The sequence below is a fragment of the Daucus carota genome, chromosome 7, assembly GCF_001625215.2.
Source record: "Daucus carota subsp. sativus chromosome 7, DH1 v3.0, whole genome shotgun sequence".
Classification (NCBI taxonomy): domain Eukaryota; kingdom Viridiplantae; phylum Streptophyta; class Magnoliopsida; order Apiales; family Apiaceae; genus Daucus; species Daucus carota.
In genome coordinates this window covers 37541194-37566579 of record NC_030387.2, presented here as the reverse complement: position 1 = coordinate 37566579, position 25386 = coordinate 37541194, and the positions used below count along the sequence as shown (strand labels likewise).

The 25386-nt window shown below is 34.4% G+C and overlaps 4 protein-coding genes and 1 non-coding gene across 12 annotated transcripts; 3 read left to right on the top strand and 2 right to left on the bottom strand.

Annotated features, from left to right (window-relative positions):
* Positions 1 to 1968: 1968 nt before the first annotated feature.
* On the top strand, positions 1969 to 16859 carry LOC108196210 (vacuolar sorting protein 39). Of its 5 annotated transcripts, XM_017363392.2 has the most exons (14): positions 1970 to 2564; positions 3058 to 3272; positions 3448 to 3579; positions 3666 to 3809; positions 5085 to 5197; positions 6735 to 7146; positions 8317 to 8646; positions 9609 to 9830; positions 9977 to 10219; positions 11195 to 11650; positions 12400 to 12498; positions 12695 to 12888; positions 13216 to 13266; positions 16740 to 16859. In XM_017363392.2, exons 1-14 carry the CDS (start codon positions 2132 to 2134, stop codon positions 16756 to 16758), a joined length of 3063 nt encoding a protein of 1020 aa, XP_017218881.1. In that variant the 5' UTR covers positions 1970 to 2131; the 3' UTR covers positions 16759 to 16859. The 5 variants fall into 5 exon arrangements, with proteins under 5 accessions (XP_017218883.1, XP_017218881.1, XP_017218880.1 ...); XM_017363391.2 differs by lacking the exon at positions 16740 to 16859 and having other exon boundaries at positions 13216 to 14633; XM_064081686.1 differs by lacking the exon at positions 16740 to 16859 and having other exon boundaries at positions 12695 to 12909; positions 13216 to 14633.
* Positions 13420 to 14405, bottom strand: LOC108196212 (uncharacterized). The gene has a single exon (XM_017363395.2). The coding sequence runs from the start codon at positions 14403 to 14405 to the stop codon at positions 13563 to 13565; it is 843 nt and encodes a 280-aa protein (XP_017218884.1). The 3' UTR covers positions 13420 to 13562.
* Positions 16860 to 18035: 1176 nt separating the features above from the next.
* Positions 18036 to 20021, top strand: LOC108196213 (large ribosomal subunit protein uL6m). Of its 4 annotated transcripts, none has more exons than XM_064081374.1 (3): positions 18058 to 18191; positions 19054 to 19211; positions 19332 to 20021. In XM_064081374.1, the coding sequence occupies exon 3, from the start codon at positions 19339 to 19341 to the stop codon at positions 19645 to 19647; it is 309 nt and encodes a 102-aa protein (XP_063937444.1). In that variant the 5' UTR covers positions 18058 to 18191; positions 19054 to 19211; positions 19332 to 19338; the 3' UTR covers positions 19648 to 20021. The 4 variants fall into 4 exon arrangements, with proteins under 4 accessions (XP_017218886.1, XP_063937444.1, XP_017218887.1 ...); XM_017363398.2 differs by having other exon boundaries at positions 18061 to 18191; positions 19321 to 20021; XM_017363397.2 differs by lacking the exon at positions 19054 to 19211 and having other exon boundaries at positions 18036 to 18191; positions 19321 to 20021.
* A 778-nt stretch (positions 20022 to 20799) lies between these two features.
* Positions 20800 to 20871, top strand: TRNAG-UCC (transfer RNA glycine (anticodon UCC)). The gene has a single exon. It is a non-coding gene; the product is annotated as a tRNA-Gly (tRNA).
* Positions 20872 to 21527: 656 nt separating this feature from the next.
* Positions 21528 to 23230, bottom strand: LOC108193732 (allene oxide cyclase, chloroplastic). The gene is made up of 3 exons (XM_017360536.2): positions 22876 to 23230; positions 22454 to 22581; positions 21528 to 22021 (listed from the first exon to the last, which is right to left on the bottom strand). The coding sequence occupies exons 1-3, from the start codon at positions 23093 to 23095 to the stop codon at positions 21620 to 21622; spliced, it is 750 nt and encodes a 249-aa protein (XP_017216025.1). The 5' UTR covers positions 23096 to 23230; the 3' UTR covers positions 21528 to 21619.
* Positions 23231 to 25386: the final 2156 nt, after the last annotated feature.

The window sequence follows — 25386 nt, the reverse complement described above, 5'->3', positions numbered from 1 at the left end:
ACACCTCTCGTTCAGTTCCTTTATTTTCATCCAGGTGTTATCAAATGACTCCTTAATCATAAAAACTGTTTAGTAACACACAATTTGTCTCTGCAGCTCTCTCCCCTCTCAAACCCTAGCCTCCATTAAAAATTTTTGAGGGGTCTTCCATCGGTTTTCACCGGTGGAAAGCCCCGATTTCTTTTCTTTTTTTATTTTTTTGTTTGAAATCTTGTTTTCCTTTTAATAAGTTTCCAATTTATTTGGGTTTTGTTAGTCTCTCCTTCTTGTGAGAGTTGGTTTTGTTTTGGTGTGTTTTAATGTTCTCCATGACCGAGGTTATAGATCGACATGATTTTCATGGGTTTGATTCAGGTTTGAAGGTTATTATGAAATCGCATTTATGGTTGATTGTTCAGAACAGTCAGGTGAAGCCAATCAGGTGAAAACGAGTACATGTATTCGAATCATCTTCAAATCGCTTAGTTGACTATCCAAGAAGAAAGGATTTAATAGTGATATAATTCAGCGTCTGTCCAATTTCGATTATATTTGTAGATGCCGTATGGTTTTTGATTAATGAATTGATTTCTTTTTATAGAAAAAAAACTAATTTAATCATCATTACATTCAGATTTATCTTTACACTTTAATATTACTTGGTAATTTATAAACTCTTGCTTAATATTCATAGATTCTATTCATTCATTTCATTATATGTTTTTGTGAGTTGTCAAGATTAAAATGTTTATGCCTTTTCGCTCGTCATCTTTATTATTGAAATTCTTAGAATTTTATTCAAAAAATCAGTTATCTTGGAAATTCGTAGTAAATTCAATTCTTGTTGGAATTTGATGATTCTTAATATTACATGAAAATCTATCAATAATCCACAAAAATCAAATTTTCGTGTATTTAAGTTATTCTTGTCAATGCTTTTTTAAAATTAGTTTAATAGTTATCAAATTTATATATAATTTAATTTATAATATTATTGTAATCAAATTCTTAATTTTCAGTATTAGCTTTGTATCTAACGAAAATGACGTAGAACAAATTATTTAGTTTTAAACAACAATACAAAGTTATTTTAACAATACAAACTATTATTAAAAAATTAAATACAAAAAATAAATTTATGTTGCATATTTTTCAAACATAATTAATGAATAAGAACAAATTTGTTAAATTACTATACAGTCTAGATGTCTAATTAGCAACTAGGGATGGCAAAATAATCCAATCCGACGGATACCCGAATTTTTGGATATACCGAACCCGAATTTTTGGATTTGGATTTGGATATGGATTTGATTTTTGTACCCGAAATTTTTTGGATTTGGATATGGATATGACCTCTATCGATCCGAAACCCGAAATCCTATCCGAACCCGATCCGAACCCGAAACCCGAAAAAACCCCGAATATTATATATATATATATATATATATATATATATATTATAAATAATTTAATATGAATGTGTGTGTGTGTCTATATATATAACATATTTATATTTAATTATTTGGATGAATGTAATATAATACTCTCAATATCAATAGATTAGGTTAAAGGAATAAGGGTTTCTATTTAAGACAAATACTTCATTAATAATATATTGTATATCGGTAATAATGAAAATTAATATGGTTTAAGTTTATATTATTCTAATTTAAACCAATAGAATCCAATCCAATAATCTTAATTTTGAAAAAAAATATTTAATTATCATAGTTCAGACAAGTTTATAATTTTTAATTTTTTTTAAGATATCCGGTTGAAACCCGAATCCGATCTGAAACCCGAAAAAACCCGACAGATTGGATTTGGATTTTACATTTTAATATCCAAACCCGAACCCGATCCGATCCAAAATATAACGGATTGGATACGAATTTCATGAAACTCAACCCGACCCGACCCGACCCGATTGCCATCCCTATTAGCAACGCCACCAAGAAACAACCAAAAAGCCCAAAACTCGTCAAACAGAGATCCGCTGAATTAAAAAAGCGCGGGATGAACGACACGCTAGCTTGCGTCACTCTCTAACCGTTACTTCTCTTTTCACCGACTTAATTAAACTCATCCTCTCCACAAACACTAACAAAAATCACAAAAATAAATACAAAATTCTCAATTAATCTCGAAAATGGTGCACACTGCATTCGACATTTCGCAATTAATCGCCACCTCGCCGTACAAAATCAACGCCGTCGAATCGTACGGTCACGATTTGCTCATCAGCTCATCGGACGGCTGTCTTCGCATTTACTCGCCTGAATCCACTGCTTCGACGACGCACGACGTCGTTTACGGAACCCTAGAGCTGAGAAAAGAGGCGTATGTGCTTCAACGGACTATTAAAGGCTTTTCGAAGAAGCCTATGGTGGCGATGGAGGTGGTGGCGGCGAGAGAGCTGTTGATTTCGCTCTCGGAAGCGATTGCGGTGCATCGGTTACCTAATTTGGAGATTGTTGCGGTGATTGGTAAGGCTAAAGGTGCGAATGCGTACTCGTGGGAGGAGAGGAGAGGGCTTTTGTGCTTTGCGAGGCAAAAGAGGCTTTCGATATATCGACATGACGGTAGTTTGATCAATTTACTGCTTGTTATTAGTTTGATGAAATTAGAAAGTGTTGTTACCTGTTTGTTTGTATTGATCGAGTTGAGATAATGAACGATTTGTTTATGCGCGGTAAAATTGATAAAATTAGTTGAAGCAGTGAGTGTTAATATCCGTGAATTAGTAAGTACGAATCTTTCACGTGTTGTTTACTTGTTTTTTTTTTTTTTATATCTGAATCATTTTATGTATGTTCTTTTCAATTCCTGAGATAAGATAGTTTTTTGAATTTATTGTTTATTGCTTTTAGTTTGATGAAATTGGATAGTGTAATTACCAATTGATTTGATCTGAAAAACACTTTTTATGCGCAATGACATAGCTAAAAATTTATTTCAGTTATTGTTATTGATGATGAATGTTAGTTAAATCAGGGAGTGTTATTGTTGATGAACTAATAAGTATGAATTGTTATGTGTTTTTTTCTATTTGAGTTATATTATGTACTTGTGCAGGTGGAAGAGGTTTTGTGGAGATTAAAGAGTTAAGTGTTCCGGACACGGTTAAATCAATGTCTTGGTGTGGTGAGAATATATGCTTAGGTCTCACTAGAAAAGTGTACATGATATTGAATGTCACAAGTGGGACATTGTCTGAAGTGTTTTCTTCGGGGAGGAATGCTTTACCTCTAGTAGTGTCTCTACCATCTGGGGAACTCCTATTAGGAAAGGTATTGATAGCCTAATTGATATTTGGTATATCATATTTTTAGTGTCATAGAAATCTTACGCACAAAATACACACTTCTATCCTTTTGTGGACGAGTGTGTGCCATATAGAAGGATAATCTGATATTTTGTGAGGATTTCTTCTTCTTCTTCTTCTTAATCTCTTTCTTGTTGTAGGATAAGGTTGGAGTGATTGTAGACCAAAATGGGAAGCTTGTTCAAGAAGGAAGGATCTGCTGGTCTGAGGCACCAGCAGCAGTTGTCATTCGAAAGCCATATGCGATAGCTTTATTGCCAAGACATGTCGAGGTATTCTTATGCTTTTAGCAAGCAAAGTAAGTTGATCAGTTTTGTTATGTTGAACAGCATCTATGCATTACTTTGGAGATGTGCAGATAAGGTCTCTACGATTTCCTTATCCATTAATACAAACAGTCGTACTCCGCAATGTCCGTTGTCTTGTCCGTAGCAATAATACAGTTATTGTTGCACAAGACAACTCGGTGCATGGACTTTTTCTTGTCCCTCTTGGTGCTCAGGCAAGTTTGTAGCTTGATATTTCACTTTTGATATTTTAATTTCCATTGTACTTACATGTGCCAGACTAGTTTCTTAGAATTGGCAGATGCAACCGATATCCACCTCCTTTCTGAATTGTTTGTCTATATGATCACTGAAAATTGAATGATATTGGTTGCCAGGACAGTGTTAAAGATTATAATCTTTAACACTGTCCTGGCAACTTTTGACAACTGTTACTTGCAATAGTATCTGCGTAATTTTTTTTTTTCCTTTCCTGGTATGGTGAATCACGGAAATATAATTTCACATGCCTACACCGAGGCTTGAACCGCTGACCCCTTATTACCAAGTGGAGAGGAATAGGCTATGCTTATTGATCATACACATTCTTGTTTGTGGGATATAGGTCTTTCTACCAAGGTAACTTACATATCTTGAAGTGTTATATACTCCCTCTATCGCATATTAACCGCTTTTGACTTTTTAAGATTTTAAGAAAATCGCATCTAAAATATCATTATATTTTACAAAATTTATATCAAATAAAAGTTTAGAATCTAAACTTTAACTTGTTGTAAAAATTAAAATTTTGTGTCAAGTATTACATCTTAATATGCATGTCAAAAAAGTCAAACATCACTATAGACGGAGGGAGTATTTGTTTCGTGGATTCCATCTCCCTCTTATGTTTATTACTCTTTGTGTGGGGGTAGGGGGAGTCATTCTATCAATTTAATACATAAACAAGTATATGCTTACAGACCTTCAAGCTGTTCCCAAGATAACAACACCTAATAGTTGGGATTAACTGGTGTTGGAAGTAGATTTGGGTGTCATATTACTTCGATTGTTTTTTACTACCGTGTTTGTAGTACTCCCCATCAATTCTTATCTCCATATTAATATAAGAGAGAGTAGATGTGGATAAAGATGAATATAAGTAAAGAGATAAGGATCTTAGACCTAGGCTGATTGATTCTGACTTGTGTATTGTTTGTACATTATATAACCAAGTATATGCATAATCACAGAAGACAATTACAACTGAAGAGTTGGTTTGATCACACAATCAAACTGTTCCTAACTTACAGCTACATTCAAAATTACATCAATTATGACAGCTTGATTGTAGCTGTGGTTTGGATGGTGGGCTGATTTTTTGCAGTTACTTTAATACATTGTAATACTACTTCAGCTGTTCATTTTGTAAGTAAAGCTTTGATTGATATACCATATAGTGCAACCCTGGTGCAGAGTAAACTACCAAATTGGCATATTACTGGTTTTTGCAGATTGTACAGGTAACAGCATCTGGTGACTTTGAAGAAGCCTTGGCATTGTGCAAGATGCTTCCTCCAGAGGATTTGAACCTTCGAACAGCAAAAGAACAGTCAATTCATATAAGGTGGATCACTTGTTTATGTTTTTTACCAACTTATTATATGTCAAGATGGTGCTGTAACATCTACAAGCTACAAAAGTTTTCTATTTAATTTATTTATGCTGACATATTCCAAGCTAAAAGAATTTCTCAAAAGAAGCATTGTATATATGAAAGAATACTTGAAAGCCTGCAACAAAATACAATGAAAATGAATAGGACATAATAAAGAAATACCGACCACGTTGCCAGTCGCTTCAAATATGTATAAAAGCTACTTCTCTATATATTTGTCACCAAAAAATCTCGAAAATATATAGATGAAACCATGTTACAAAATTTAATGTATCTGTTATTAGTCTGGTATATCATTTACATTCATATATACCAGGATGGCAAAACAAGAGAAGCTCCAACCTATCTTACCTTCCTCTTGCCTCATACAATCTCAAACTCCTACCTGGCAAAGGGGTATCAAGTGCTCCAACTTTTCAAGCCTTATACAATAGTACATTGCAAAAATATGTACACACTAGAAACAATCTAAGTATCTATTTGTTGATACATATGTGAAAAGAATTGATATTTAGGGGCTTTTCAAAGGAAGGTCCTACACTTATAAATTTATCGAGATTTGTAATTTCAGGTGTTATATGTGTATTATGGTGCCTGATGTTAGACATCTAATTTTAAAGACTGTGAAGGCCTGCATGGCTGCATACACATTACCAAATTTAAAGATTGTAATGGTATTTATTGTTTTGTGATTTCTTCATGCCTTGTCCACAGATTTGTTTTGAAGTGCTGGCATTTACCAATTACTTCTAGAGTTCTATTTAATCTTGGTCATGTGCTTTTAATTTTATTTATCATATGGTAAGTAGTTAAGTATGGTCAATCTGAAACTATATGGAGTATATAGGCGTTTCAGCCAGGTAGTATATAGTAGCGTCCTTCCCTTTTGCTTCTCCTTTTTAAACTTATTCTAACAATATCTGAGAAAGTAGGTCCCTAGATTCATTTCTTCTGTATCACAATTTTTCGCTCCCTCTTTTGTCAAATAAATCTTTTAAAACATTAATTCGTTGTTTAATAATTGTTCTAGTGTCCTCATGTCTGTTATTGAGACTGATGCTTTATATGCAGTTGACATTTTGCTTTTATGAATCTTATTTATTAGTAAATTGTATGATTCTGTTATTATGATCGAGACACAAGAAATAGCACAAACCGAATAGCCTGTATTTGTTTTTAGAAGTTTCTTGAAGAATTTTGTTATTTTTATTGCTATATATAACTTTTTAGTTTTGTTATGTTAAAGGAAACTAAACATACCTAGTAATCCTGCTTGTAGAACAGGGCCAATGGAGGGGAAAATGTTCATAGACCTTACTCTACTACTAGAAATGGAGTGGTTTTTCTTGTGAAGACCTTTGGCATTGAGTAATGTCATCCAGAGAAAATATCAGTTAATTTATGCACACCCACATGTATGTGCACATATATACTGTATACTCGGTATGTAATACCAGATTTTATGTATATTTTGCCATTTGTGCAGATATGCACACTCTCTTTTTGAGAGTGGGAGCTATGAGGAGGCGATGGATCATTTTTTCCAATCTCAAGTTGATATCACCCATGTCCTCTTTTTATATCCATCTCTTACGCTTCCCAAATCATCTACGGTGGCTGAAGCAGACAAGTTCTTGGACTTCGCGGGGGATGCTTTATCAAGAGCTTCGTCCGATATGTCAGACGACTTTGGAACTCCATTTTCCCCATCAATGGAGACTGATGAGAGATTAGGTCTTGAGTCCAAGAAAATGAGCCACAATACTTTAATGTCTCTCATTAAGTTCTTGCAGAAAAAGAGATTTAATATCATTGAAAAGGCAACTGCAGAGGTGACTGAAGAGGTAGTTTCATATGCTGTGGGAGATCAAACGAGTAGACCTAATATAACAATCAGGGTATGAAAAATTATTATATATATATGTGTATATATTATATTAGCTGTATCAACTTTTTGCCTTATCAGCTGTTTTTTTTCCCTTTCTTCATTAAGGGAATCCTTTGCATTTTTCATGATTCTGAGAATATGAGCCGTTACTTATTTCAGCCTGCTAATTGATGTCACATTACTTAAGATATACTGCCATATTTTTTACATGGTCTTAAAAATAAATGTTGAGATTCAGCTTACAACTCTTGTTACTGTGACCTCAGCATCACGTGAGGAATGTCGCATAGCAAGAAGCAAGAGCAACAAGTTAAATAGTGTTATGCTGCCTTTAACATAAACGGGTTCTTGTTCAAGTGTAATGGATATATTTCTTTCTCTTTTTTCTCATTTTTATACAGGAAACTTCTATCTTACTCTCTTTGAGGATCCTATTTAGCTGTACCTTCGGTTTCTAATAGATAATCCTATTTTAATTTTTATAATTCTTAGAAAATGAGCCGTCACTTAGCTTGCAAACTGATGTCAGCATCACTAAGATGTAGTGCCATCTGTTTTCCTATGTTTCTAAATCTGAGATCTAGGCTTACAATTTTTTATTGTGACCTCAGCATTACCCAAGTAATGTCACATAGTGGAAGGCGAGAGCTATAAGTTCCAAAGTGTTACTGCTGCCTCAGAATATCAACTGAGATGGTCAAACCATCAAAGTCTGTCGAAATGAGACACATATTATTAAGCCACTTCCTTCTCAATGATATATATTCTTAGCGCTGACCTTATCTATAGCCACCATCAACGAATGGAATTTGATTTATTGTTCCTCAAAGTCAACATGTTCGACGACCTCTTGATCTGAAGATACCATCAGTCAGTGCACTGATTTATCTAGACCACTTTATTGATGCACTAAATCTTGTTTGATCCCATTCATAAATACTTGTAGTTTCTTACATTTACTGTGAAGTTTCTATGGCACACAATTTTGACCATCTTATATGAGAACTTCCTCAATAGGAATTATTTCCATTTCTGATATTAATTAGTATGATTAAAAAAGCCAATGGTTTTGGCCTTTTGCCATTGATACTCTGCAATTTGAATTTTAATAATTTTTTTATTTGTCTTACTCTTACAATTTTCTTTTGAATGTTTGATTATGATCTCTATGGCTTTTTAGGGCCGACTTGACAACCCTAAAAATTCAGCTGCAAGGGATATGGCAGCAATATTGGATACCGCCCTTGTCCAAGCTCTGCTTTTAACCGAACAATCTTCAGCTGCTATTGAGCTGATGAAAGGTCTTAATTATTGTGATGTTGAAATATGTGAGGATTTTTTTTTGAAGAGGAACCAACACTTGTGCATGATAGAACTTTATAAATGCAATAGCATGCATCGTGAGGCTCTCCAACTTCTTCTGGAACTAGTAGAAGGGTCAAAATTTGGGACACATAATGCCGAGATTCATCAAAATTTCAAGCCGGAGATGATAATTGACTATCTGAAAGTAAGTTTGGTTCTATATGTTTTAGATTGCATCCGTTGGCTGCTGTTTAATTTTTAAAATACTTGGCATCACTGATTCCCCCCCCCCCCCCCCCCCCCCCCCCCCCCTCCTCTCTGTGAAACAAAATTATGTTGGCATACAACATGAAATTTATTGCACACGTTAAAAAAAAAAAAATCTGGCTGGTAATGTACTATTTCTGCATTCCTCACCTGTAGGACACATATGTTGTGTTTGGTTGGAGAGAAGAGAATGAATGAATTTAAAAGGAAACAATAGAGTTAGGAGGGAAGATTGTGAATTAAAAAGTGGGAGAAATTTTTTTGTGCGATAAGACTAGGGAAGAAAATGTGTGTGAGGGAGAATGTAGCATTCCTTTTGAAAAGAATGGTGGAAGATATGAAGATTGTGAACATTTAACTAAAATATAGTTCAAATCTTATTCCATTCCCTCCACCATTGTCATTCATGCCAACCAAACACAACATTATGTTTCGTTTGGTTGGGGAGGATAAAATGAAGATCTGTGAAAATAATACAGTATAAGGAAAAAAACGGAAGTAGCAGGGAAGAGCAGAAAATATGAGGAGTGCAAATTTTCTATAATGAAATTTGTGAAGAAAATGATTAGGATGGATAATGAAGCTCTAGTTCATCATTCAAACTTAACACGGCACTAGGAATGGGCTTATATATACTTTATAGAACACTCCAAAAGAGATGTATCGTGAATATTTAGCTTCTACGGTCCATACTTATGAATTGTAATTAACATACTAATGGCAGAATGTCATGGAATATGACAGGAATTTATATACTTAACTTTCATCATTTATCTTCACTTCTTATTCTCTTGTCCTTCTTCCAACCAAAACATTGGATCAGTGTGTCTGTTTCTTGGACATGTGTAATCAACAACTGGTTACCCTTAAAGCATGCATCTGATGTGAAATTTTTTGCAGCCTTTATGCGAGATTGACCCTATGCTTGCCCTGGAGTTCTCGATTCCTGTTCTTGAAAGCTGTCCAACACAGACTATTGAGCTCTTTCTATCTGCAAATATCCCTGCAGATTTGGTTAATTCTTATTTAAAGCAACACGCTCCAAAACTACAGGCTACCTATCTTGAACAAATGCTTGCACTTAATGAAAATGGAATCTCTGCTAATCTTCAAAATGAAATGGTAATAGTATATGTATTGATATTTTTACTACATCTGTGGCCTTAAATAATTTATCACCTGCATCTGCATGTTCAGCTATTTATCTTCTCTGTGTTGTAGAGCTGTCTTTAATATCATAATTATGTACTGGTCTTTTTTTTTGGCAGGTCCAAATTTATTTTTCTGAAGTGCTTGATTGGCAAGCCAAGCTTAGTTCTGAAGAGAAGTGGGACGAGAAAGATTATTCTCCTACAAGGAAAAAACTGTTGTCTGCTTTGGAAAGTATCTCAGGATCTAAATCGGAAGTTTTGCTTAAGCAACTTCCACAGAATGCTTTGTATGAAGAGCGAGCAATTTTGCTTGGAAAGATGAACCAACATGAGCTTGCGTTGTCGATATATGTTCATAAGGTACTTTTTATGGTCCATTTTTAAATTTGTCAACTTGTTGTCCTTTCTTTCTCCTAAGGTAAGGAATATAGTATATACTGGCGGGAACATGCAATGAACGGTTGAGATGCAAAGAACTTAGGTTCCAGGCATTACTTGTAAAAATGTCTGCCGCTTGCTGTGCTACTGTGTTGCAGACTTGCAATCTTCATGATAACAAGTACATTAAGTCACTGTCTTTCCTTCAAAAAATAAAAAATAAAAAATCTTTTTGGTGGTTTCCATTTGAGCTTTATCTTAATTAGTTCTTCATAGTTTTCTGCATGAAGCATACCTTTATCTATCATCCTCATGATCCCTGCCTTAAATCCTGATGAATATTTAATCCATTTTACTATGGTTTCTATGGAAACATGTGAACAGTATCCCCTCCCCCCTCCTGAATTTTGTCAAGTAGAATATCATATTGTTCTGACAATGAGATTAAGGTCTTCAGCTGTTTTTGGGACATTCTTTGATTAGGTCAAGTGTTCAATAGTCATAATCAGGATATTTTTTTGCTAAAATTCTTAGATTTTTTGAATTTTTCTTCCTAATGACGAGTTTTGCATCTCCACCCTTCCTGAAAAAAAGAGTGCTGAAGCAATTTATTCGGAATATTCTTTACAACAAGACTGGCCATTGACTATGTAGCTAATACTTTAAATTGGTTAGTTGTTTTCTTTCAGTTTTAAGAAAATTGTTTAAGAATTAATTTTCTCAATATGTTACGCTAGGATTAAATAGTGAAAGATATTGATTCTCCGAATGGCTTCTTTTTAGTTCCCTCCAGATCTGAAAATCGGGTGTCGGTGGGCTTAAGGATCATCCACCAACTTCAGATAAAATAGGTCTCTGAAGGATTGTATTCATATTTAATGCATGGAAAGCTCGATCTATTCGCTTATTACAATGGTTTTTTGACTATTATTTAACAGTAATTTCTCTTGCTTGTAGCTTCATGTTCCACAACTGGCACTGTCCTATTGTGATAGGGTATACGAGTCTGGACTGCATCAACATTCTTCGAGAACATATAGCAGCAATATATACCTTACTCTACTGCAAATCTACCTCAATCCTCGAAGGACAACAAAAAAATTCGAAAAGCAAATAAATAATCTGATATCATCAGTAAACACCAGCATTCCAAAGGTTAGTTCCTGGAATTTAATCAAGACAAAAGGAGGTCGACTATCCAAGAAAATTGCAGAGATAGAGGGTGCAGCAGACACCAATATCAGCCCAGGTAGCACAGATAATGGGAAAAGCGACGGCGATACAGATGATATGGTTGAGGAAGAAGGTTCTAATATTATGATTGATGAGGTCCTTGATCTTTTAGGTCAGAGGTGGGATCGCATCCATGGAGCGCATGCCCTAAAACTCCTACCGAAAGAAACCAAACTGCAGGTACTATATTTTCTGAACTATTTGCAGTTTGTATCGCAAAGTGTTGTATAATCTACCACATGTTTCAAGATGATAAAGTAATTTTTCCAATTTTTTGCATTCTTGTTTGGGGGCTTCCACAAATAGCAAATGTACTTGTATAGAACATTAATGTCAAGAATCGCAACATGTATTTTTGTCCAAATGATATTATTCTCCTCAGTGTTTACTTTGTTTTCTTTTGGCAATCCATCCTAAAGTATAATTTTGAGCAAATCCTCGAAATTCCATAGTCTTACCTAAGACAGATCAAACATATATAGTAAAAGATATCAAGCACAACGATCTTATTGTATCATTTTCCCGTCCTGCAATATCTGTTTACTTTTCTAATGTGTAACAGTACATCATTGTCAAGAATCCAAATGTACTGTTGTCTAGATAAACTGTTTATGTCTAGTGATTTTTTCTCAGGTGGTCGCGTACAAAATTTATGACGTGTAAGGACATGCTAGATATTTCAAGGTTTTTCACAGGACACAACTCTGATATATATAGACACTCCTTTCAGTCATAAAGAGCTAATTGTAACCTTTGTTGGAAGGATGTTCTGGCCTGTGAAATCATTCTGATTTTCCAGTGCATAAATGGAACATAAAACTAAAATTTATAACAAATTTAATAGATACTATTAAGCAGCTGCTCCCACAGAAACAAAATTGCAGTTTGTATGAGGTACAGATTTCTAATATTTTTAATTTATTTTTCAGAACCTGCTTCCATTTCTCGGACCCCTTGTGAAAAAATCTAGTGAAGCATACCGAAACCTTTTGGTGATAAAGAATTTAAGAGAGAAGGAAAACCTCCAGGTGAATCTATCCATATTTTAATTTTTAACGTCAAATTAGGTGTGAACTTGAAACCGGTAAGATGGATATTTTGTAAATTTAAGAGGTCATATAGTTAGTTGTTATTCTTGGCAGCATTGAGCTTTGAATTCTTTTCATTTTCCCCTACCTTGGATTACAAAGTCTGCACTCTGAAGAGCTAGAAATCATGAAACAGGTCAAAGATGAACTGTATAAACATAGGAAAACGGTTGTGAAGATCACCGGAGAAAGTATGTGTTCTCTCTGCAACAAGAAGATAGGCACTAGCGTCTTTGCAGTTTATCCCAATGGCCAGACAATTGTGCACTTTGTTTGTTTTAGAGATTCACAGAACATGAAGGTGATCAGCAAAGGCACGCCACTGCGGAGGTAGTGATGGTGGATATTCAGGTTTTTCATTGCTTGGACTTTCAACTAAATGATTAGCTTCATGAATTGACCTCATATATGTTCTATCCAGTTTTATAAGATGTTGAAATAATGTCAACTTCTCTTTATTTCACAATATGTACTCTCCATCCACAGGAATGGATTTTCTTTGGTTTTTTCTGTTTCTTTTGGTGTTGTTAAGTATATGAAATTTTAATTGCAGAATTGTTATAGAGATGCAAACAAATTACATAGCATTGAAACTTGAAGGTAGTTGCACATTCCTTTTGCTTCCTCAATAATTCACTCTCTTTTTTTCTTTTGAAGATTTAGTATAGCTTGGTACCACAAAGCAGACAAGGATGGAAACTCCATGAGGTTTGTAGATCTCTACATTAATTTAATATATTTGTCAAGTCTAATATCATTTCTTTGAAACTATGAAGTTTAAACAGTTTAGGATGGTGTTGTATACATCATTGCATCTTTTATTTGGATGGTGTAAATAGAAAATACCTAGCATCTTTGCCCTTTATAGAAGGATTTTAATTTACTATATATGGAGAATGGGTATGCCAGGTAAAAGACAGTACTTGGATGTATACGATTCTTAAAATCAATTCAAATTTGCAGTGTTTGGAAAATTGTGTAAAACTAGTTGGCTCGATTTGTTGTTATTGGCTTTCTGCAACCTCAACTTTCTTCTTCTTGTTCTTCGCAACAAAAGTGTACAAAAGAACACCAACTCTGGATCCATCACAAGGATCATGTTTGTGAATAACCTCTACATCAAAATCCTTCTTGGCTTTCTTGAAAAATACACTTTCTTTCTTCCACCGCTTCAAATGAGACATCACAAACACCATTTCCTTCTTTGTTCGGTCACCCAACAAAAAGTATTTCAAAGTCTGCAGCAAAGGATTGTAGAGGTGATCATGATACACTACATCAGACCCCATTATGACATCATACTCATCATTCTCTTTAATGGCTTCCATCTCCTTCTCCACTCCCCACCCTAGCGCAGCCACCTCCACTTTCCCTCCGTTGAGCCCCACTGCATTCATGTTTGCTTCAGCATTGAATTTGAGATTAGGTATTACGTGAGAAAGATCAGTGACAGTCACGTGAGCGCCAAGTATGGCAGCAGCCGCTATTCCAACCAGGCCAGTGCCAGACCCGAGCTCCAAAATGCGAAGTGGCCCCAAATGAGGGCGGTTAAGCAGACTGGAGAGGGTAGTGGAGCTGCGGTCATGACGATCAAGGAGGGAAACAAAGGCGGTGGCAGCTGGCCAGAGCTGGAAGGACAGGCCCTGAGACGGCAGCTGTCTGATCACCACCGCTGACTTTATAGACTCGAGGTTAAATGTCTGTTGATGATGGTGTAGCACCAGATCATCTATGGCCTCCGGTTTTCCTTCTTCGTGTTCTTGAACTAATAGCACAGTGCAAGGGTTAATTTCCTGGTCACTATCCTCTGCCTCTCTTTCTGTTTCTTTGGTGTTTCTCATACTCATGAAATTGGTTCAAAATTAGTAGCAGTGGCAGCCGCCTCCTTTATGGAATTTAGGTCAGTTTTTCACAAGAGATTACAAGTTGCAGGGTAATGCTTAGAATCTATTCCAAACAATGTCATGTATTTAATACTAGTATAATCGTCATTACATCTACTCAGCCAACTACTTCTAAAAGTTGTTACTGCATATGTAAGAGTAGTACAAGTATATGAGTAACTTACTAACGAATAGTAATAATGTTTATTAGTTTTCTTATCATATGAATGTGTGATGGTGGGGAAAATTGGGGAATGGGGTTGCTTTTTCTGGAAATGTAATGTTATATTATAAAATTATCCATGTTGGTATGTAAGACAAGACTGCCGTTGAAGCCGGGATATGATACATCAACTTGAATATATTTACTCTATTTTTTTTGTTTGATATTTTAATTTTTGACACCTATATTTTAAGTGGGTTGATTGGATGATAAAAATTATTATTTTTATTTAAAATTTTGATTACGTATTTTGATTTAGAATTGTTTTTAAAGAATAATATTTTTAATTATTAAAATTTACAATGGTATGTCAACGGTCAAAGTATGAAATTGAAAAAACAGAAGTACTAAACTTTCGGTTTTTCCGTTATTTATGTGTTCACAACCTCTCAATATTTCCATTCTTTCAATAGTTCCATCATAATTTGTTATCTATGTCAAAATAAGATGATTCTATGTCAGCTAAACTAAAATAAAATAGAAAACCTTAACTACGAGATTTGTACACTTTTATCTATTAATAACAATCTAATCACAACGTTTAGCCACGAAAGAAATTATTCATTCTTTTTTTCTTTTTCCCGAAAACTGTAGGCAGCCACGAGTACTTTGCTTGATACTCGAAACTATGCACCCGAAAATTTCAGCAATAGCAGAAGCTTCAGTGATAGAAACTTTGCAACCAACACAAAGTTCTGATTGATCGAAATTGATCATTTTTCTTTTCCTCCCCTCCAAAATGTATCAGAAAATTTCTTATTCCCTTGTTAAAAACGATTATTTTCACCACTTAACTATAGTGCTTAGAGCATCTCCAGCAGCTTCCCTATATGGTGTCCTAAACTATTAATATAAGGAATATGACATAAAACACAACTCCAGCAAAGTCGTAGCTATCCCTTAAAAAGTTAGGATGTCCACTTCATTCTTCATTTTTAAGGATTGTGGAACCATTCCTCATACTATTTTAAACAATAAAATATTCACTTCTCTCATTTCCCCCCTCTTTCCCTTCTTTCTCTCTCCTACTTACAAACAAGTTGAATATAATATTATAATAATAATAGGGAATAGAAATAGGGAATGTTGTTGGAGTTCCCATTCAATAAAATGTAGTAATCCCTTAAAAATAAATATTTTATTATATATTTAGGAAACATGTTAGGACTCTGCTGGAGATGCTATTATAACCTTAAAAGTTAAATCCCAATGGAAGAGCTGTCCACTGACGTTCTAATCTGTATGTTATGGGTCGTGGGAAAAATAAGTCCACAGGGCTTATTTTTCAAATAAATAAATAAATATATTTTTATAATATTTTTGGATATAAATGTTAACGATATGTTTGATATTCATTACGTGGCAAAAAAATAAGCGTTTAATTTTAGAAGAAAGTATAATTGTATGTACATTTTCCCGACAATAAGTTCTTGTTTATGAAAAATAAGATTAGTCAAACAATCACGTGATAGGATAAATACGACTCCATGTGCATTTTCCTCTGGTTTAGCTTCAAATGAAAAACAAATACACAAATCTACAGCATGACAATGCTAATAAAGTACTTAATTATATCTATATGCAAAGCAAGTCCTAATCTCAAGACTACAGGTGTTACAGCTAGCTAGAAATTGAAGAGTTTGATGTAGGAAAACGAGTCCTAGCATATAGATCTCTATATTTAACTTGTAAAAGAACACTAATTATCCGACAACCTTTAATTTGCAAGGACATTTTAGTAGCTTGGATAAGAATTAAAACTATGCCATCGACCCAACTTGTTCAAATAATCATCACTGTCATTTGAATGCATTTCTTTCGAGATTTCTTAAATTTAAGTAATCCCACATGCCACTAAACTATAGAGATTAGTTGTACTTGCTGATAGATTTTCATATAAGAAAAGACTTGAAGACCTGAAAAGAAAATTTTGCATATCAATCTCTTTTTCTTTGTTTAATAGTAGAATGCTAGAGAACCTGAAATGATTTCCGAATTTGTTATTGTCGAGTGATCTATAAATGTAAACCTGTTTTGCAACTTGCATTACTTCACACCAATTTTTGCACTGACAGACAATTCAAGCAAGTTTAGAATGTCACTAGACCTACTCTCCTCGAGCTGTTCTAAGTCGAACTGGACGATTGAGCAGAACAAATTGTTTGAAAACGCTTTAGCGATGTACGATAAGGATACACCGGATCGCTGGATGAAGATAGCCAATGCCACTGGTGGGAGAAGTGTAGAGGAAATAAAGATGCAGTACCAGAAGCTTGTACATGATATCGCGCTTATTGAAGCAGGCAAAGTTCCTCTTCCTAACCAGTGGCTCAATGCCTGAAGCCAAGATAACACAACTGTCAACTGGCATGTAAGTTTTGCTAGAGTTCTTTAAGCGTGTTTGTCTCGGCTTATATGCCAGGATTTTAAGTCATTTTCAACTTTAAATTGAAAAATATTTATTTGTGTAATAAGCGATAAGCTCTTTGTGTATATGCATGACTATTATTCTACTGAAAATTTTCAGGTGTAGGATCAAGGATGAAGGCAACTTTGCTGATTCTACAATGAAGGAAGACTAGCTAATTTAGTTTGTTAGGCAATGCATGGACATTTGAATTGAGATCGGTTACATTGTTTCTTTGTTTTGTTTTTTGTACTAACCATGTTGTATAACAATGTTTTATTTTCTTCCTAATTAATAGTTTGAAGTATACTTAATCACACAAATATTCAGTTAATGTAAAAAAGAAAGAGTCAAATTTGCAGTATCACAGTTCTAAAACAATCGTTATGTAAATGATATATAGTTTATGTAAGAGGTATTTCAAAATGATAATACCTTTTTTTAAGAAATCTTTAAAAAGTGAAAGAAAAATTATATACATACATACCATTTGTTTTTTTTTTTTGTCAGGATACATACCATTTGTTTGATTGAATGATAATATAAATATCATTGATTTATAATATTTTTAAGTGATTAGTTATAATAAATTTAGAAAAAATATTAATTATTATACTATATATTTTCAATTCATCAATTTGATTTTGTATTAATAATTTATATAATAACATAAATAATCTTCTAAAAATATCGATTCTCCAAAGACATGGGCAATGCTTGGTATCCAGTATCCACCTTCCCCTTAATACGAAAATCCAGTACTTTATCAATTTGGGAAGTAGAATTTAAAAACCCTTTTCAACTAAATACTTCTTTTTTGAAAGTTTTCAACTAAATACTTGACCCGATAAAATAAAAATTGGTTGGTACTCAAAAATTACTCCCAATTTTTTTCAGAGCTACTCTGAGAAGCGAGAAGTACAGAGTGTTGAATGTGGGCTATAAATTAGCCCCGCTATAGCCAGCCCAATTAGGATAATATAATTGGGCCTGGTAAATTTGCCTGTTGATTCGTATCTGCATCCAACCACCAAACCACGCCAGGCTCTTCTCTCCTCTGCCGGTGTTTTTCATCAGTGAAAAGGGCTTTTGAGTTGTGACCTAACTCTTTCTCCTTCAGGTATTACTTTTTATCAACTCAATTCATTCTCTATTTGCTTAATAGATCTGTTCTTATCGTTCATTTCATTTCTTTGTTCAAATTAAGTTAAATTGAACGCATTCTTTGTTCAAATTATTATGTGCAATGTATTACAGGAGTAATCGTTTTAATGATAATTTTAGGTAGAATAAGTGATGAATTTTTTATTAAGACCTCCACACGGTGATTAATTCGTGTTTCGTAGGTCGCCGAACTGATTAAGTCTCCGATTATTCAATTAATCATTCGATTGATCCTTGTTTCATGATTTTACCGATTAAGTCCAATTCTCACCTTTTACGATGATAGGAAGATATTACTTTGTGACTGATGGTGAAGGAAGGGCGAGTTGTCTCTTCTTTGTAACAAGCTAAAGACTTAGGTGTGACTAGGCTAGCAACTAGCGAGTATTCAAGTCTGTCTGTTTCGAGTATTGAAGTTCATCTGTTTCTATTAGCACAAAATTTTGGTTGGAAGATGTACGTAATTTATTTTTACTGGAAGTTAAAACTCCTTCCAGCAAAAAATTGTGCCGGCTGTATAAACACACCCACACCCTGGCCATTGATGGCACCCTTTTGTGTAATACATAATTACTTGTGCCTTTTCGAGTTTAGATGTTAGCTTATAAGTTTATATAGACACCGGAAGTCTGTAGATGTTCTTTAATTTTGATTTTTGGTAAGAATGTTGTTGTTGACACTTCTTCAGTTCTTCTTTATGTACATATGTGAAGCATTTTTTTCTGTGTGTGGCTGTGAAACTATCATGCAGTTGTTTTAAGCATAACGTGATCACTAATCCCTGTACTGACCATGCCTCGTTCAAATTGACATTGTAGTGAAAACTCATATGTCCTTCCGACAACGTTTTTTATTGCTTCACTCAATGCCAGACTTTTTGTATTTGACAATTTTTCCCCACCAGTGATCCCTGTCTTTACCATCTACATACAAATCTTACTTAAATTAATGTTTTCGAGTCGAATTTAGTAAAAAGGTATGCTTTTTCTTCATGTTTCTTCCATCAATTATACTTCTTTAGTTTCTGTTTCTTGCAATTAACAATTTTTGAGGAGTTAGCCCTATGTAACTCTCTTTTGGTTTAGCTTTACTGTAGTTGAGGTATGGAAGCTCAGTTCTTTCGCTTTCTGAAGATTGTGGGTGTTGGTTTTAAAGCGAGAGCTGAATCAGGAGGGCGTCTCTTGTTTTTAAAATTAGGATACAGCCATGAAGTTGAACTGACGGTACCTCCAGCTGTCCGAGTATTTTGCTTTAAACAAAATGTAGTTTGCTGCACTGGGATTGACAAGCAAAGGGTGCACCAGTTTGCTGCAGCTGTTCGTAATTGTAAGCCGCCTGAAGTTTATAAGGGTAAAGGTATTATGTATTTAGATGAAGTTGTCAAAAAGAAGGCAGGGAAGAAGTCAAAATGAACTGTAGTTTTGTGCCTGGTTTTCTGCATTTTGTTAGGTGGGTACTTTTCTAATTGATAACTTAAGGTGAAACCACATGGTCAATGCCTGAATCAGAGCGTTCTTTTGTCTGCTGACTTTCTATTCAGAGGGGCTCTCTCTCTATGTTTATTACTGGTGCCTTGGAGTTCTGTTCTTACTGGCATGACTGTTAGCACCAAACCTTATATACTACATTGTCAATTGAAATATGTTGAGAGCCTTACTGGGCTTTGAAAATGTTGATTTTGATGTTAGCAGTGCAAATTCTATTATTTCCGGAAATGCCTAGTAGTCCTTGTAAGAATGTTGATTCAATCTTTTGGTGTCCTTAATATTACAGTTCTTTTGTCTGATGTTGATGTAAGATTGCTGTCATGAATTAATTTGCACAATCATAGATTCAAATTTGAAGCAGCTGTTATATACATGTCTTGATATTTTGATGCACGCATCTTGCATCTACTAAGTTGAAGAAAATGCTGAAATAATATTTAAGTCGTGCATTTATTGCTGGATGTCAAATTGTCAATGGCCATTTTACTTTGGTTGATAATAAGGCTACGCTGAAATAATCCTGATATTGCTAAGAGCAGGTTAGAAGCACTGAAGCAGAATCAAAGGGTGGAACTACAAGCAACACCATACACTCTACATTGTCATATCATCTCGTTAGAGCTGAGTCCTGACTAAAACTTTGTACATAACATTCGAAATGTGCGTAATTTCGTTATCATCTATGCTAGAACTCAAAAAATGTGCAATATGTGCTAAGAGCAAAGCCTGGTATAGAATGAAACAAGCTCTAGGACTAGGTACATGAAGACAGTAGAAAACAACAGCTCTAAATAATAGAACTGGCAAAAATTGCAAATCAGCGGTTACATGCCTTTTCTTACACTGAAACAACTGCAGATGTTGTCATGAAAAACTAACAATAAACAGTAGAATCTCCACTGCTCTTGGATACATAAAACAGTGGTAGCAATCTGGTATACATAGATCATAAAGCAAGTTCTTCGACTGACAATCAAGTATCTATTTCAACTAAAAGCTGGTTGTATAGGCAGGCATAAAACTTCAGGATTCAAATTCCGTGTTGATAATCGAAATTTTCACATTTTGTGCATATCAGCGTTTGTAGTCCAACGGTTAGGATAATTGCCTTCCAAGCAATAGACCCGGGTTCGACTCCCGGCAAACGCATTTTATTTTTTTTAAAATCTGAGTTGCTTCAGACCTTCAATTCATCTTCTCATTCTTTTTTATTATTTTTATCAAGTGTAAAAGACGGGCAGGAATGCAGGATAATGCTTACCATTGTTGTTGCACATGCTCCATGCTCATAATTTCATTATTTTAGTAGCTTATCTTTTCTGATTATAATAAAGGGTCACTAATATTTTACATAACTGAGCTTGCAAAGCAAAAACCAACACGCATTCGGAAAAGTCGTGCGAGAGAATAATATCCTCAACAAACAGATACTATGTATATACAAAAAACATAAGGAATCTTATAACCCCGCAACCACTGTTTTCACCTTTCAAAATATTCCTCATCAAAAAATTTACAATTAAAAAAATATAACGGAGTTATCTGAGATGCGTCACTATTCCTTTATATAAGTATATATTATTGATTTTGTAATATCTGTAGTTAAAAATTATATTACTGCACATAAAACTAAAAATCAATATATTGAATTTATATTTCGGCATCAACGCTGAGAATATCTATAGCCATTATTGAGAAAAGGTAAGCGAAGATTTGCCATTTGCTCTGTCTGGGGCCTTTCATGATGATGCTTTTCTCCACAACAAAACATGATTTTACCCCACATTCAAAAGTGAAGACTGTGATTGTCTGGAAACATACATGATTTATTACCAAAAATATAAATCCATTACATTTCTAACCAACAAATTAATCTTAATCCTCCCCATTTTGCTCCTTATTGAGTATAATTAGCAATGGTGGCACCCGCCTCGCAAGCCTTGGCAGCAGCAGCAGGCTCCACAGCGGGTGTCGGAGGGACTGCTGCTCCAAGCAACTCCTCGGGCAAGGCAGGAATGCCCTTCAGGTAAAATGTGTAGAACAGCTTGAAGGGGAAGATCAGTTGCTGCAATTTTACCTGCCCTGAGACACCTTCGAATATGCCTGAGCCACCGGTGACTGCCAAATAGGTGTCCTCGTATGTCAGGTACTGCCCCTGCACTGTCATGTGACCGTAGTCTCCAAAGTAGAAGCTGTAAACAGCCTCGTATCGGTCACCTTTCTTCTCCTCTACATGCTGGATCAATATGCACAGCCCTGCTGTTATTCCGATACGCTTCTGCAAGTCCCCTGTGTAGATCTGTAAATATATCAAGGCGTCAGAACCCGAATTCAACGAATCTCAAATATGAATGTGTACGAGCATATAATCTTCCAATATAATTATTTCATTCAACAAAAAAAAAATTATCTAACCTTCATGAAGATGACAGAGACATTTAGACAATAAAATTTCAATGCGAACCGAATCATATATTATCTCAACAATATATATATGAGTTTCGTCTAAGTACATTATTATTTAACCAATTCACAAATTTTACCAACGAGATTTATGTAATACTGTGATCAGTGGTTTATACCGACATAATTAAAAATTACTCGTAGTAGCTAATTTTATTAGTGGGATGATTAGTCTATGGTTTCATTGACAGGCAATTAATAACAATTTACTAATTTTAAACAATTTTAAAAATTAAAAAAGGCAAGTAAAAAAGGAAAGAAAACTAACTTTGTTGGAGAAAGGGACGAGATCGCCTAAAGAGTTCACAGATTTCTGGCTCAAACGAAGGTAAGCAGGGCTACCACGGTCACGTTCGTTGATCTCATACACGCTCAGCTCCTGCACTTTCCCCGCATCTACGCACACAATTAATCCAATTACTTCAAGCAGTATTGTAAAAAACGAAAATCGAATTTAGTCGGTGAAGTCATGGAACAAGGATTAGGGAGTAATTGGGTGATTAATAAAATATTCGGATATTTAATCAGTTCGACGAGTTACAGAACATGGATTAATCAATATTTAACCGTGATAAATTACCGACTTTAGAACGGAGCATATATATATAATATTAACAATCTATTCCGATTCCTGTTAACCAGGTTGAAATCTCGTGAACCAGACTAATAAAAAAAATTCCAATAAATTACCGGAAACAGAAAAATTCTGAGAACTGGCCAGGCTCTTGCAATGGAAAGACGGCTTCGCAGAGGCCTTAAGATTCAGGCTCAGATTCCCGGCACTCGCCGAATTTGACTTCTTGAAAACCGAAAGCCTGGTCGAAGTGGACGACAATTGCTTAACATTTTTGGTGGAGATAGCTCCAGAAACAGCACCAGAGGGGGAGCTGAAGGCAGTAGCAGCAGCCATGAAGAGAAATAGACAACTTTTGTGAGTGTTGAGAAAGAGAGAGGAAAGTGAGGAGAATTGTTAGATGGTGAGGAGTGATTATGTCAGTGGAGATATATTAGTATATATAGCCACATGGCGTTATGATATAAGTGTGTGCTACTATACGCAAATCATGGGTTTTGTTAAGCGTGGTGATGGTGATTTTAAATGATTTTTATTAATTGAGGATATTTAAATGTGATATTTTAAAATTTATTAAAATTTTGAAATATTTGATTAAGATTTTAAATTTTGGTACAAATTATGGTGGTATTCAATTAGAATTTTAAATTATTTTTAAAAAATCAATTATATTCAATTGATATTATTTAAAATTCATTTAATCTGATGTTATTCGAATGTTGATGAATTTATTTGCCTTTCATAAAATGATGAATTTTGTAGGATTTATTGGTGTATTTTAATATTTTTAAAATTCTATCAAAATACACGATATTTTGAAGTATTATATTTAAAACCTGAAAAATTTATATCAATTTTACGACATTTTATCACTAATCTATATAAAATCAAAATCACATATAATACACTAAAATCCACGTGTATTGCATTAAATCTCTATCGAACTCCATATGATAATAAGAACTTGATTTTCACGTGGGGGCCTTGGTTTCGTTAAGTTTGGTCGGAGTGCGGGCGGGGTTTGGTCAAAGGCTCACAACAAAGGAGAAGAGTCAACCAAAAATTTCTACGTGTCCACCGTCTCCCAAAATTTATTTGGATGGTATGAAAATGTAAACTGCTGTCTTCTATTTGAAGATTCGACTTGTAAATCACAAGTTTTGATGATCACACTTCAGCAAGCTGTTTTATTATAATAGCCTACTCTTTTGATATTGATTGCTTTAGCCTGCCGTTTTGTATCTGCTAATTCAGTTTTGCAGGAATTGAAAACAGCGAGCTGTTATGTGATAACAGCAAGCTGAACAGAGTCTGGACAGAAACAGTGTTTAACTCGGATTTTGAACTCAAAATTTATACATGGGTTAGGACTTATATATTGTACATTCTCTGTTTAGTATATGATTTTAGTGAACGTTTTAAGCTCATTTAAAATCAATTAAACGTTTTCTAAATATGGGAAGAAGTTGAGAAGAATTCAAAATCTTTTCTCTTAACAACTTCTGTCTTATCCCTAAATTATAGGAGCTGATTTGTATTCGTTTTTCAAACTCTAAACTCCTATAGTTTTGCATCTGATTTCTCTCCAACGTTCAGAACAACGTTCACAAGATCGTTGATGGAGAAATTCAGAGCTCTAGCCGTTATTTTATTTCAATATATATATGGCTCTTGTGTTTTTCAGAAAAGCATTCAACTCACTTTGAAAAGCATAAATCTTTCTCTAAACTTCGAGCTTGAATTGTTCACTGCTATTATACATTATTTAGAGAATACTTTTGAGTTGTAATCATTCTTCTTGTAATTAATTATTGTGGTTAGTCACCAAAGCCAGCGGGGTTCTTGGTATAGAACAAAGGGGGAGTTAGATAGAATTAGTCTTCACAAGGTCTGAGGTGCTAAGGTTCGAGGAACAAGGTGAATTCAAGGAGGGAAGCTCAAGGAATTCAGAGGTTCAAGAACAGGTGCACAGGGGACTAAAGTGTCGAGCTGTTTTCTGTCTGCTCAAGGTTTCAGCAAGCTTTGATTTTCAGTAATAATATATTCTCTTACCGAGTTGGTAAGGGACCAGGACGTAGACCATTAGATATAGGGGTCGAACCTGGCTAAAATCGCTTGTGTCTGATTTACTTTTCTGCTCTTTACTGTTTTGATATCTGCTCTCATAACAGCCTGCTATAATTGCAAAACAGTAAGCTGAAATATCCGGTAAAAGTTTAAAACTGACATTGGTAGCTAATCACACCTATTCACCCCCCTCTAGGTGTTATTTCACGACTGACTTTCATTTTTTTTTCAGAAAAATTCGGGCATGTAAAGCATAAAACATGGGTGGGATTATGGTTATAAAAATCAGAAATTGAAATTAATAGGTTAATCGTCAAAATTTAGTGAAAATCTATTAAAGATTTCTTAATAAATCAGAAAATTTTAACTAAATCGGAGAAAAATCGACAAAACAGTAATATAATTTTAAGAATTAATCAAAAATATTTAGAACACAAAGATTATATAATTCAAAATTTTAGTTGTAATTTTAATAATTAAAGTCATTGTATTAACATTTTAGTATCGCTGGATGCTCAAATTCCTCCTTAATATGGTCAAATTTTGTTTTTATATGAAAT

Excerpts from the sequence above, each read along its gene's own strand:
- LOC108196210 (XM_017363391.2), top strand. The coding sequence starts at position 2,132 with ATGGTGCACACTGCATTCGACATTTCGCAATTAATCGCCACCTCGCCG. Across the intron at positions 9,831-9,976 it reads CTAATCTTCAAAATGAAATG|GTCCAAATTTATTTTTCTGA; the intron begins GTAATAGTATAT and ends TTTTTTTGGCAG. Across the intron at positions 12,499-12,694 it reads GAGAGAAGGAAAACCTCCAG|GTCAAAGATGAACTGTATAA; the intron begins GTGAATCTATCC and ends ATCATGAAACAG.
- LOC108196212 (XM_017363395.2), bottom strand. The coding sequence starts at position 14,405 with ATGAGTATGAGAAACACCAAAGAAACAGAAAGAGAGGCAGAGGATAGT.
- LOC108196213 (XM_017363397.2), top strand. The coding sequence starts at position 19,339 with ATGGAAGCTCAGTTCTTTCGCTTTCTGAAGATTGTGGGTGTTGGTTTT.
- LOC108193732 (XM_017360536.2), bottom strand. The coding sequence starts at position 23,095 with ATGGCTGCTGCTACTGCCTTCAGCTCCCCCTCTGGTGCTGTTTCTGGA. Across the intron at positions 22,582-22,875 it reads TCAGAATTTTTCTGTTTCCG|ATGCGGGGAAAGTGCAGGAG; the intron begins GTAATTTATTGG and ends TTGTGTGCGTAG. Across the intron at positions 22,022-22,453 it reads TCGTCCCTTTCTCCAACAAA|ATCTACACAGGGGACTTGCA; the intron begins GTTAGTTTTCTT and ends ATATATTTACAG.